This window comes from Aptenodytes forsteri, unplaced genomic scaffold (assembly GCF_000699145.1).
Source record: "Aptenodytes forsteri isolate BGI_AS27 unplaced genomic scaffold, ASM69914v1 Scaffold51, whole genome shotgun sequence".
In the NCBI taxonomy this organism is placed as follows: Eukaryota; Metazoa; Chordata; class Aves; order Sphenisciformes; family Spheniscidae; genus Aptenodytes; species Aptenodytes forsteri.
Window position 1 is genome coordinate 4,773,161 of NW_008795495.1, and position 14,457 is coordinate 4,787,617.

A 14,457-nucleotide genomic window follows, 5' to 3' on the forward strand; every position below is an offset into this window, starting at 1 on the left:
AAATATTAGCATAGATTTTTCAGCCAGCCATAGCTTAATAAAAAGGTTATTGTACAGAAAAATGTGAGGGATGGGAGTAACATAACGCACATTTATATCAGAAGAAAGCAAGTGAGAAGCAGGAGCGAGCTTTATTATGTTTATAATGCAAGTCACAGGTGCTTTTAAAAGAACACCTGAAAGTTAAGAACTAAGTAATGCTCTACGGGATGATGCCAGTGGTTCACCTAGTCCAGTATATTGTCTTCAGCAATGACAACAGGAGATGCTGTTTAGAAGTAGCATACAAGTCTTTATTAGTGGTCTGTTGCTTATATACCAACAGCATTTAAAGTCTTTTATTATGGATGTTAGAGAGTATACCCTATTTTCTTTAGTGTTTATTTATGAATCTGGTTTCTATAAACTTGTTTAATTTCTTCTGAATGTGCTGATACTTTCTGCCTCCACAATCTCCTGTAACAACACCTTCCAGGAGTTCACTTCCTGCTGTGTAAAAGAACACCTTCTTTTATCAGTTTTAAACCAAACTTCTGCTTATGTTACTGCCTTTTTAATAAATGCCATTTCCTCTGATCTCTTTATTTATCATATTTTCTACTTTTTTGGTATTGAAGTCTGTGCACTATGTCCAGAATAATACAGCAGTCTTTCCAAGAAGCCTTTATACAAAAATGAAATCTGTTCTGTAAATACATAACTTTCTAAGCAAGTTAATGCAAGCTGAGGTAAACTGGTTCAAAGAAAAAAAAATCTATATGTTTTGAAGACAGTTTAAACATTGTCTAGATCTTGGTATAACAATAAAGAAGTTTTCTATTTTGGGGAAAAAGATTCAGTGGAAAAACAAGTTTTTAAATCTCTAAACCAGTATGTACCACACTGAGTGTCATCTTCATTACAAAGTTCATATGAAAAAAACTCCATCTCAAAATCACTACAGGGCTGCAAAGAGATTTAGACAAGCACTTCTGTAGATAATTTAAACTGCTTAACTGTACATAACTTGTTCCTATAATTGTATGATTTAAAAAAAAAGATGAGTATTAAATATTTGTGGCTTTACTCATACAAGTATCATCTTATTAGATGCTCCAACTTAATGTGTACCCTCCAATAACAGAAAAAACTTTACTAGTACATTCTGCATCAAAAAGAGAATGAAAGCCTTTATTATGTTACTAGGCTATCCCTCCAAATTTCTAATTCGGTTCGTTAAAAAAAGGAGAGTGCTACTTATGAATTAATGAAAATTCAATAATCTGCCCTGGTATTTTTTTCTCATCCTAAAGGAAGAGACACAGATACAGCATTCTATACAAATATGCTATTTCCTGTAAAAATAATTCAAAGTAAAACAGATTTCAAAGAATATTTAGTGTAAAGTTGAGTCGTAAGGTACAATCTGAAAACATGAGATACAGTGTGACTGTTCCTGTCATTTAACTCACCTTAGGGGGTAAAGCTTTGGAAGTCCATGAAAAAAAGTCCAAATCCCTTATTCCTTGGCTAGCATTAAAGACATTCTGAGCAACAAAGTTTAAAAAAAGAGACATATATCAACAAAGAAATGGGAACAAAGAAACATTGGAGGAAGAAGCTTGAGGTACTATAATGCAAACTTTCTCCACAAGTATATTTACTGGTAGAATGTTTTGCAAAAGGGGGAAGTTTTGTTTTCCTAATCAAGTCACCTGAGTCCATTGCTCACCATGGCAAATCATCCATTAAACAAAAACAGTTTAGTATGTCAAAAGCTCGAAATGGATGTAGTGTGTCATGCCATTTACTGAAATTAAGAGCCAGACATTTCTTATAAAGCTTGAGACTTCATGCACAGAAAAATCCCATACTTCCATTACAATGAGACAGTAGTTGGTCCCACCACAAACCACAGTTTTATAGCAAGGCAGTCTGCTGTTCTGGAAGATAATTTCAATTATTGCAGGACAACTGCACATGGACTTTTAGTCACCAAGTCAGAACTGAAAAGATGCAGAAGAGCTAAGCTCACTATTGTTGAAAACAATTCACCTGCACAGAATGATTTCATCAGTTTGCACATCAAAATTGTACTCTTTACCAGAGCCAAAAACTTCAGAGTGCTGTAAGGAGAATGATCACTAAGATTTCATTAGCATTATAAAACATACAATGCATTTAATGGTTTATTATGAATTATCATAAATCAAACGGAGCTGCCAGAAAGAGTTCACTAATTTTATAACTAATTGCCCGTACTACAGAAAGGAGCACTGCTGTTCTGTGTATTTTTTCCTCCCACAGAACAGCTAGGACAGCATTTTTTAATCACTGGAAAACACAAAAAAGAAGCCATCTTTTCTCCATAAACTGGTTTCTACTGATGTCAAAGAAATTTTTACTGTTCCTGTCAAATGAAAGAATTAATAGTACATATACTGTAGTATTAATAATCAGTATTTATGACAGAATCCCTTTGGCAAAGCCACCATTTTATCTATATTAACAGAGGTATCAAAATCTTATTTCCTATCCCCATCCTGATAGGGGAACCAAGTGAAATCCCTGGACGGCAGTCACTCGATGTCAAAGAAATTTTTACTGTTCCTGTTAAATGAAAGAATTAATAGCACATATACTGTAGTATTAATAATCAGTATTTATGACAGAATCCCTTTGGCAAAGCCACCATTTTATCTATATTAACAGAGGTATCAAAATCTTATTTCCTATCCCCATCCTGATAGGGGAACCAAGTGAAATCCCTGGACGGCAGTCACTTTAAAATTTAACAGTAGTTAAAGAAAAGGCAATGAATCCCTTTAAGCAGAAACAAGTACAAAACACCCTTGGCATGCCTCCTCTGTATTCCTTGAAAAAATATTAACACGTTAAAAGTAAGTAAATCCAGGCTTCTAACTCATGATAGAAGCAAATCATCTAGCTATATACTGTTTGCAAAACTTCTGCTTACATCAAGTTTCAGTAATGCAAATGATTTGCAACTCTGACAAAAAGAGGGAAATTGCCAAACACCAGCATTTCTTTAAAATTTAGTACCTCTACCCAAAATTGAAAGAGGTACTAATGCACTAGTGAGATCTATTTTGGGGCATTGGGGAAGGCGGGGAGGGTGTTAGATAGGAAGATTGGCAGAGTAAAGGCTTACCAAGTTGACATAAAACTATGACAACTATAAAAAGCCTACATTTGCCTACTGAGAGTGTATTTCATAGGCATCCAACGTAGTTTAATGGACTAATGATACTACTTTGCAGCATATCTCATATTTTGTGATGGACTTCTTCTGTACAGACAAACATGGACTATCCATAACTAAAAATATTTAAGTATCGTTTCAAAGATCTGCTTTTGTATGTTGTAAAGCTATACGTGTAAAACAAAAAAGAAACCAACAGCAGTGAAGTGGGACCATGCTGGCTTAGCAACACCGAGAAGATCAAACTAGGTCTCCTTTGCTCTGGGAATTTTAGACGTTCCTGGCTATTAGCACACTGTACGCCAGCTTAGATGAATAGACCAGGCGTGTATTTGAGAATTAAGTTTTCATTCTGAAGAAACAAGCTTTATATTTAGTCCTTATGCTATCATCTGTAGATTTAGTTCATTTTTTCCTTTCAAGCTTTCCCTTCCAAAAACTAAAATTAATTTCAGGATTTCTTCCAGCAAAAAAAATCATACTTTTTTTCAATAAAGTTTAAGTTACAGAAATAAAAAAATTCAATATAAGTTACTTCATTTCTCCACCAAAAACTAGAAGACCATTAAGAAGCATTTAAAATCTCAATTAATGCTATTTTTCAAAGCTAAGGCTTATCTTAAATAACCATCTTGACATTTTACCCAACACAGTCTTACTCTCCAATTGCTTTCCATCATGCCTGAAATGATGGTGAAAACCTCTTGTGAATGTCCTTCAACGTTTCCACAGAACATTCAGCTTTTCAAGGTTCTGTGATCAAACACTGCAGTCTACATACTAATTTTGGTTCTTTCTTCCACTGCAATAATGGTTTGGAAAACTTGCAGTTTCTCAATCCTGCTTGCTATGGTGGTTGGGGAATGTAATAATATAACTGCGCAGCAGGGTACAATATTCCTTATAATAAAGTTTGACATCTAAAATGAAGTAACAAAAACATATTTAGAATATGATTTTTAAAAAGTCAAGTTCCAGAGATTAACCAAGATAAAATTCTTTTTCTTCCTAGTGTGTACTGCTTTATACTGTATGTACCTTTCTACTAAGTACTGTGCATAAGCATGAATACATAACTGTCCATGTAAGGAACTTGACAAGTATTTTTTCCAAAACAGTTAACCGAATGTCACAAGACAGAAGGAAAAGTAACTACCAGGGAAGGAAGCAGCTTATCCAAAATGGCAATCTATTAAAACTCATACTCTTATCCAAAATCACCATATATTAAATTCATAGTCTCATAATCATATTACCTACAGTGGATTGGATGCTCAATTTTAGATCAATGGCTACATAGCACCTCCTCATGAAAGGATTTGACTATACAGCTTTTCTTAAGAAGGTAAATGACCACAGGCCAAATAAATAGTTTGGCAACTATAATGGATCTCTGCTTTCCTGTGATCATTTCTATTTAAATATAATAGCTTTGATCAAAATATAAAGAAACTGTGTATTTAGGAGATCTAAGATACTCAATATTTGTTTTGTAATAGAATATATGCTTAATGGCTACAAAGAAACATAAAATGTAAATACAGTATATATGCCAGGAGGACAAGAGGCTGAAATTAACACTGCTGAAGAAGTCTACTTTTTTCTTTGTTCACTGTTCTATTACTACAGTGATGAAATAGAAGAAGTCTTGCTTTCTTTTAAAAGAAATACCGTAAATATATTTTACAAAATGTACTGAGAGATTTTATTTACTTAAGGGATGATTAGAAAAAGCCTGCATGCTTAAATGTGACAAAGTAGTGTAATCTGAGTTGCCAAGTCTGCACACTCATGAGTTGAATAAAAACTGAGTCTAATAAAAGTAATGTGACTTTCATTTGAACAGGGAATACAATGACTAATTCAGCCACTTGATTTTCCATTTGTATTTTCAGTCACAGGAGAGACCTCTTCCAGTCTGTTTCCTTCTGCTGAAACCAATACTGGTAGAACAGCTTTGGATTCCAAAAACCTTGTATATTAACAGATTTTTTTTTTACTACATTTTGCTCATCGTGTCATTCAGTTATCCGAATCAACAGGAAGGGATAAGCAGATACGGATTATTTCACAATTTCATCTACAGAACCTTTAGCATTTATTGCTTAATTGAACATCTTTTGCCACATGAGTCATTCACCCCTAGAAGACTGCATGATCAAATCTGACAACCTTATAAAAATACAGTTCTTTTCTCAGACAGTTTAGAGGAAGATAGACATATATTTTTGAATATTCTCAACTCAGTGATCAACTTAAAAGAGATTTTATTTTAAAACTTTCTACCAAGAACGCAGTATTACTTTATGTGATCAAGATTTAGCAGGAAAAAGAGTTTTAAGCTGAGTTACAAAAATCAGGAGCTTACAAAAGAGTTTATTGAATTTCATCAAGTTGTGTGGTGCATAATGCTATAATAGCATGCATTAAAGGCTAAGGCATTCAAAAGTAAGCCACTGAACCTTGACTTTTGTTTTGTGGCCTTTAAGAAAGAAAATGTTAGAGAACATTTTTCCTTTTTCCTCTCATTATTATGAATCAAACCAACAAATCTTAATGCTTAAATATGGTCATAATGAAATTAAATAGCTTCAGGACATGCTAAGTCCTTTCAAAATGTGAAAATATGAGAGAGATGCAAAGAAACCTTCCATCTGAAACTAGCTCAAAACACACCTCTTATTATATGTAGCAACATTGTTATAAGTCGCTTTTGTAAGACTTTTGCTATGTTGGCCACTGGCTGCTTACTGATCAGAAGCTAAGAAAGCATGCAACTTTTACCTTGTGCCATTAAGGATGTAATATAACTGGTTAGTTAAAAGAAAATTAGTAATATCTACCAAATCCTAATAGTCCAAATGGTATCAAAACTAATTTATAGCATTTTATAAGAAAAAAAAGATCTAGAACACTTTATCTGAACTTTACAGAAGCACTTAGAGTGAAATATATGATAATTAAATGCTGTTTTTCACATTTCATTGTACCTGACCTTCTTATTCAAATGAAATTTGAATTATCAAGATTATATTATCAAGATTGAATACTCTATTTATTTATGACAGCCATTTCCTTTCAAGCTTTTCTCAGAGAGCACAGGGTATGTTCTTCTCTAGAAGTAAGTGTGTACTAGAGCCATTTGAAACGTACCAACCAGTAAGTTCTTGCTAACCATGTACATGACTATTGAGCTCAAAACTTTTCCCCTCAGCAAGTAAAAAAAAATTAGGAATGGAAAAAATGAAATAAAATCTAACAAAATATAATACCCATCCAGGCTTACAATACTGCTGCATACAAACATTAATGTTTTGTGAAAGTACACTATAGCTATTTTCTAATGAGTATCAATTTCTAAGGCAAAAAACACAAGCAAGATTTTAAGCAAAGCTTATATTTTTTCCAATGTTTTCATATATTCTACAACAAACTAGATAAATATGCCTGTCATCATAGCGTTCGAGTGACTGATGACTGAGTACAGAAATAATTTGCTTCCCAAATGCAATATTAAAGTACTTCCCAAAATACGGATTTCATTGAAAGAATTTCCAAATAGAATTAGATCAATAAATAATTAATAGACGAGAAGGTGAATAGGAAGAAGATCTAGTCACATCATGTAACAGTGTTTGTCAGAACATGGGCTGCAGCCACGGGGGATTTATGAATTGCCAGATTTGGCTACTAGGAAACAGACCAGTTTCACTGGAACTGGGAATATCTCAGTTCTTCTATGATCGGAAAACGTGAACATTACTGGCTGCAGGTATTTAATTTGGCCAAATATTTGTTAACTGTCTTCAACTGCAGCAGCAGCTCACTCATATAAGAGGACAAATCAAATCTAAATAGCTGTATTAGCAATTAGATCTGGTTCTCACATTCTGCCCTGAAGAAACCAAGGTACTGCCCCACTCTGGGGAATGCACAAAACCAGATGAACCAGAAAGGCCTGCACTTTTCAGAAATTTTTTGAGAAATGTTGGTTTAGCTAATATACTTTTTTCTTTCCGTTTTTTTTATTTTTTTTAAACTGTATCTTGTTTACAGAAAAGGTGTAACCTTTGAATTGTAGTGATGGTCATCACCATTAAATTTATCCAGATAAATTATGCTTACTCTTATTATAAATTCAATTTTTTACTCAGTCTTGATACTCTGGGATTCTTTGATTAGCTAATAAATTGATTACTCAAGGATTCAGGTATAAAACTCACAAAAAATATACACAAACACCAACAAAGCCTAAAGAACTTTTCAAGGTTTATTTTTTTTTTTTTAAAAGCCGCAATAAAAGCCGCAATTACATGGATTCACTGCAGGCTGCAAGCCTCTTCTGAAATCACGGCATCAGTGGGCCGCTTTACGGACAATGACATCCTGCATCAGAAACACCTGGTCAAGACCACAATCTAATATGATTATACTTCTGTACACTGTTATAGTGGTCCTTGCACTTTCGTTTCTCTTCTAGGAGAAAAGGCTTCAACATAAAAAGCCTCGAACCTTTCTACACTCCAACCTCATTACACAATAGCCCTCAAAAATGCAAACACATATAAGGGAGTATTTGGTAATGAAAATATTGTTCACCTCAGGACTCATTTGCAGCCTTAATTAAAGAAAGTCTTGTAATGAGGATAGAGTGTACTTTTGGATATTTTTCAAAGGCACCTTTTACTTACGTCAACAGGTACCAGAAGGCTCTTGCCAAGATGTTGGTTAAAAGAGAGACACCAGGCTTCAGTGTAACCATTCATGTTAGGAACATACTTCTTTATTGTCTCATCATTCAGCCTCAGCCAAACACCATCATCATTGTGGATCTATGGGAAACAAGCAACAAAAACGAGCCACGCCCTCCTGTAACTGTTCTGTAGGTAGTAAGGATTAACAGACTTCAGACAAACAGACAACAGTAGCAAGGAAGTAATGATCTTCACTATGCTGACAGAATGTAAGAAGAGGTAAAGAGGAATATTGATAAAATCAGAATTTCAAAGCAATGGGAGGCATATCTTTTTAGAAGGCAAGGTGCAAAAATAAATTTAAATCAGATCATGCAAAAATAAGAGTTGCTTTGAGAGAAAAAAGGAAAGAAAGCCAAGCCTTCATAAGCATCATAAGTTCCCCGCTTTTCACTTTTCCACTGCTGATATAACTTAGTAAATTGCAAAAATATTCCTTGTATATGAAGTTATATTGTAAGAAAAATACATGCATAGTAGTCTAACACGCTAGTGATCTTTCAGGAGTGTAAGTGAAAGATGTAATGAAAATGACACCTACATCTGAATTTTTGTGTGGAGTTGAAATAGTCATGAACAGCTAAATCCTTAGAGATTATTATAAGATGAAATCTAGGAATTTTCTTTCCTCATATCAGAGTCTCAAAAGTTTGTTTACACAGGTTTTCAAGTAAGTAAATTAAAAGGAAATGACAGCTTGAAAAACTAAATTAGTAAATATTTAGATTTTTGCAATTTATACTCTTACGTTCTTAAGTTGTGTATGTCAACATCTAAACATAAAAAAAACATTATTTGCATGAATTAACTTTACATTTTAGCCCAATTTTCAACAGAAATGTCTTATTAATTACCTCGTCAATGAAAGTGATGGATCCATTGACTTTCACTATGCCTATTTGCTCACTCTGAAGGGAAGGGTGGCTACGGATACGAAGCCCTGCACTGTCCTTGGCCACAAATTTGCGAACCTAAGAGAAGCAAAGGAAGACAGTAAGGAAGAAAAAATTGGAACAGAGCTCTCAAAGAGTAAAAAGAAATAGGTTTAACAGATTCTGAAATGCTAGTGACAAGATGGCAGTCTTAGAGTTACAGTTTGTTGCTAGTTTCCCATGGCTGCTGTGTATAACTTCACTTTTTTACTATAACCAATAAAATCACAATGTTAAAAAAAACCACCCTAAAAGTGCATTGACTCAGTCTTGGAAAGATCTCTGTTATGCCACACAACATTCAGTACAAGCTTCCGATTCTTTTAACTGCCCCCCCTAACCCTCCCAATTTATCATTCTTTGGGGGTTTTGCCTTTTCAAATGTAGTATTTCCAGTAACTGATCAACCTGGGATTACTGGTTCTTATTTGTGCTACCATAACATTCTGTTCAGTCAGCTTTTTGGCCAAAATTTGGATATCTTCCTTAGCTAAAGAGTTTAAATAGCCATTTAAAAACAGAAAAAGAACAGATCTTTCTACTTCTTTATTTTTTTTTCCCAAATAGCTATTTCAACAGTTTCTCCCTTTTTCACAGGAAGGTTAGATCAGATGCTCCTTGTTACTAGTTGGATTTACTACAGCCTCCAAAATCTCCCAGTTGTTATTCACTACCATTTTTTCACCATTCAACCATGTTATCAGGCACCTGTCCCATAGAGAACAAACGTAAAACCAGAGACCAAAAGGATGGCTTAAGAAGTGCATATATTCTATGCATGTGGTATGAAACCTTTTTCTTGGAAGTTTATTTTCAAACTCCACCCATAAAACTGACAAAAGTGTCAATTGAAGTATGGACTCTATCTTTACCTTAACATAAAGCACAGAATGATATGGAAAGAATCAAGTCAGGAGAAGGTAATGAAAGGTAACAGCTAAGTGCATGAATTAATTTTTTTTTCTAAATAAATTATTTATTTTAAGAAATGGTATTTGTTTTAAGGCTAATTTAAAAAAAAAAAAAGGCAGAAGCACTGAAAGAATTTCAAATGTAACTTACGAATCTTTACCTTAACATAAAGCACAGAATGATATGGAAAGAATCAAGTCAGGAGAAGGTAATGAAAGGTAACAGCTAAGTGCATGAATTAATTTTTTTTTCTAAATAAATTATTTATTTTAAGAAATGGTATTTGTTTTAAGGCTAATTTAAAAAAAAAAAAAGGCAGAAGCACTGAAAGAATTTCAAATGTAACTTACTCCAAAACGTGCAAGGTTTTGCTTACTAACAATCCTGTTACTCCAAGGATTTAGATTTCTCTCAACAGGCAAAACTAAGACTTCCAAGGTCCTTGTAAAAATATAAGGCTGAACCACTGCCGACAGCATTCTCAACATAGACAAGCCTATAAACAAAGCCTTGCAAATTAGGGGTCCCTGCATTATTACCCCAAAATGTTACTTCAGAAAAATCATATGACGGGTTGGCTAGAACTTGGATTAAAAACTTGAATTTAGAGGAAGAAGCACTCGCACCGGCCTGGAAAGAGCATTTTTCCCCTTTGCAGCAGCTAAATAGTTAGTAGAAAACTTCAAGCTGTAACTACAAACTGTTTAGGGATCAGATCCACTGACGGGCAACACAACAAAAAACAGATGAAAAGTTCTCTTATGCTCATTTCTGACCATCATGAAAAACTTAATTGTCTGAGTCTTCTTTCTGGTATAGCATCTCTTTGCTTGGGATATTTCTCTATGGCACAACGGTTCAGTAACTGTCCTGTAACACCCCCATAGTCAGTTCTTCCATGGAACATACACAAACTGGACTCCGACTAAAAGAAGTGACTAATGTAGAAAGGCACAGCAATTAACACGTACATCTCCCTTACAGCGCACAGCAGTTTTCAAGAGCTTCATTGCTGCGCCTTCTTATTTGGTGAACCTGAAAAGAGGTACACCTCGCAGCACAGAAAGGTGCGTTGTATAGGATAAAGCAACCTTAACAAGGGGGTTAAACTTCTATGAAGGGATGCAAAAAACCACCCCCTGCCCAGAGCTTTTGGGTTTGGTGGTTTTTTTTTTGCAATCGATGCTAGTTACTTGTTCAGTCATGTGAGGACAATAGAAACAGTCAAAACATGTTAGTGACCAATCATTCTGGTACCAGTCTTGCCCCTTCCAATTCAGCTAAACTAGGACTGCTTTCTTCTAGTTAGTTCCAACTACCCTGAATTACATTACATAGCTTGAAAGAGAATGTTTCCTTTAATAGGATGTGGAATGGAATTTCCCGCAAATTAGTTAATCTAAGTTTCACAGCCAATGAAGAGGCAGCAGTTCTTATAGGTCATATAATACTCCAGGCTAAATACAGATCACTATCATAATCTCCTTTACCAACTTGGATGGACAGGAAAAGTCAGATTTTCATCTGACTTCAAATAACAGAGAATGAAGAAATCAATACAAAATCATAATCTAGTATCCATTTTCAACTTGTGATTGATGTAAGGTTTGACTACAAAATTGGAATGTTCCACTGCCTCAATGAAAATATTTTGGTGTTTCTAGTTGAGAAAGATCACCACTGAGAACGCACTGTTAGTGTCCTTTGGTTATAACTATCTGAAATTTCGGGCTGACAAAGAAAAGGAAGAAGCTTCTGGAGCTCAACTAAGCCCTTTTTCTCAGCGAAACATGATTTGGTATATCGGACTGTCTCTGACTGATACATGTCTAACCTGCATTCTTGGCTTCAGAAGCATGGAGCACAGTGCAATAATTACCTTTCTGTATTATTTGTAATAACGCTGTTCATACACTAGACCTTTCATGGTAAATAATTTTATCAGTCTTCTGTGTCGTAATAAATCACGTAACAAACCAGGTTAGAATAATTCTTTGTGTATTTTTACCACAGGCTCTACAGACACTCTATACAGGACAGAAAGATGGTTCCTCTTTCAAAGAGGCTACAACTTGGAACAAGAAACAGGACATGCAAGGAGAACAACATAGAGAGATGATTAAACACTAGGTAATGCCACAGAACACCAGAGGCCTAACTTTTGTCAAGTATTTTTAACTGTCGTGAAAACTGTTACTTGACAAAATGTAGCTATTATGTATGAACCAGTCACCTCAATTCCCACCATAATAATTGAAAAGAAATCGACAGCACTTCCATCCAGCAATTTATCTCATCTTAGATCACATGTCTCTCTCACTTTGGTGACAGCAAACAACACACATGATGATCAGCTTGGGTGGAGATATCATTAAGTTCTGAGAGATGAATCTCATCCAGTAGGAATTGGGAGTTTTAATTAAGATAATGAAGTAACCAGGAAGTCTTCCTTCCAAGAGAAGGGAGAAAGCCTAAAAGTATTTTTCGAAAAAAAATGCAATGAAGGATAAAAAATTGTGTGGAAACTAAAGGTAAATTTACTATTTTCATTTTGAGGCGTGGGTGCAGGGAAAAGAATCTTGTTAGTGGCAGAAGCAGACACTGGATGCATTTACAGACTGGGGAACTGTACAACAAAGTTACTGTCTCTAGATCATTCAGAAAGTTGGAAAACAAATAAATTAGGGTGCACTGTATAGGTAAGAAGGTGGCAAGCATCTGATCCTTTTTGTAACCATGTATTTCTTAGCCACCTTTGCACTTGTAGAAAGACAGGGAAGGATAACCTTGTGGTATTTCAGAATTCCACATCTTTTAATACAGGCTTACTCCATGAAAAAAAGATTCAGTGTCTCATTTAATATCCCTTCCTTTACATCTAAGAGGAAGTGGAAGATGGTTCCCTCATCTGGGCATTCTCCTTATAGCACTACCACACCACCTTTCAGCCTTCCTCCGTTATTTGTGTCTACTTTTAGTCCTTCAGGGTGTAATGATAAGGTGAAATGGGAAAGTCAAAAGCTACAGAAAGGATAACTTTTAAAAATAAAATCATGATATTCTAAGAAAGGAAGACATCACTAAAGAAACTAATTTTGGATTTTATATTGACTGAAGAAAGATCCTTATCACAAACCAAACAAAATCTTTGTAAAGTCCTTTGTACAATTAATTTCATACCACAATATCAAAGAAAAAGAACTAATAATAGTGCAGAACACAGTCTGTGGCTTTCATAATGGTTGCACAATGTTTGCGTGACAAGCCAAGACTAAAGCAGTTTCTGTAGAACTTCTAACAGTTTTATTAATGGATAGACAGAAAATGGAATGAATATCTTCCATTTTATCCAGTATATTAATTTCATTCCATTCAGCACATTAAAGTGACTTGCAAATATCCTTAAGTCCTGCAACACTATAACATGGTAAAATATGTATTAAACAACAACAAAACCCCACCCAAATGTAACTATCTGGGTGGTTTGGTTTTTTTTTTTTTTCAGTTCTCCAAACCTTGTTTGGCTGAGGCTCTGCTTTTGGTTTAATAAGTTGGGTTCCAGGAGGTATCATTCCCTTTGGAGGATCTTTTACTTTCACTTCTAGTCCAGCATCTATAAGCAAACAAAGACTAAGTTTAAAAAAAAAAAAAATATAAGGGGATATATCAGTCAAACAGTAGCTACAGTTTATATGCGCTACAACTCAGAGTAGGCAAAATAACCACTCGCTTATCTGGCTGCTATAAACAACACTTGCAGTTGCTTCATGGTGCAAAGTGTTACTTTCTCAACATTTGTATCTTCACATGTGGAAATTTACAGACATATAATTTCATGCTGTTAACAGATATCTGTCATACCTTGTGTACACAGCACTATTAGGTAATTTTGTATCCTAATACTGTCCGTAGGGGTATGTTTCAAGGAATAGTGAAACAGAAGAGTTAAATGTTTGAGGGGTGCAATTAAAAGCTCCTGGAGAGGCAACAGCTTATGTATGCTGTACTGCTGCAGATGCTAATCACAAGGTGTGGGAAACAGATGTGAGCTTCTGAATCCAAAGTTACACAACCAGAAAAGGCCTATAATGTAAAGAGCCAGCATCTTTAATTACCAACACTGTTATAAAACCAGCAGGTGCTGGAAAATATCTCAACACAGTAAAATTCTCAGATCATGAAGAAAAATACACATGAAGAAACAGTTCAAGCTTAAGTAATAGATGGATATAACCTTGAGTAATAATCTTAAAAGAAATTGTTTCAGCAATCACCATTAAAGCCAAACTATAAAAACTTAATAGCCTTGGCAGATCTTTTTTTGGTTTTTGTTTAATTTTACAGGGTGACCCTTTGAAGAGCAACAACTTGAGAAGAAGCAACCAGACCTAGCGATAAACCTGTTGGTTTCATTAATGTTCTTTTAAACAAGCATGGCAGTAACAGAAGGAGTCTAGAAGTATCAGGAAGGCAAAAGGTTTGAAACATAGTGCTACTAGGATGTAAGTGGTTAAAAGTTGAGAGAATTATGGGTCAAGCATGGGTATAGAATGCTTGAGAGGGGATTGTAAGATACTATGATTGAATCAGAGCAGAAGTAACATTGAAGAAAGATGGCATAGATTAGTATTAAAGGATACTCACACCTGTTTGTTTA

General features: G+C 34.8%; 1 protein-coding gene across 1 annotated transcript in view; it reads right to left on the reverse strand.

Moving 5' to 3' along the window:
- The window catches only part of MYCBP2 (MYC binding protein 2, E3 ubiquitin protein ligase), a gene marked incomplete at its 5' end in the record, with an annotated part of 194,066 nt that overhangs the window by 60,532 nt on the left and 119,077 nt on the right, over window positions 1-14,457 (reverse strand). The window contains 4 exons of the mRNA XM_009281730.1: window positions 1,452-1,526; window positions 7,894-8,034; window positions 8,811-8,927; window positions 13,316-13,413. Coding sequence (XP_009280005.1) covers window positions 1,452-1,526; window positions 7,894-8,034; window positions 8,811-8,927; window positions 13,316-13,413 — 431 coding nt within the window. The remainder of the gene's footprint in view (window positions 1-1,451; window positions 1,527-7,893; window positions 8,035-8,810; window positions 8,928-13,315; window positions 13,414-14,457) is intronic.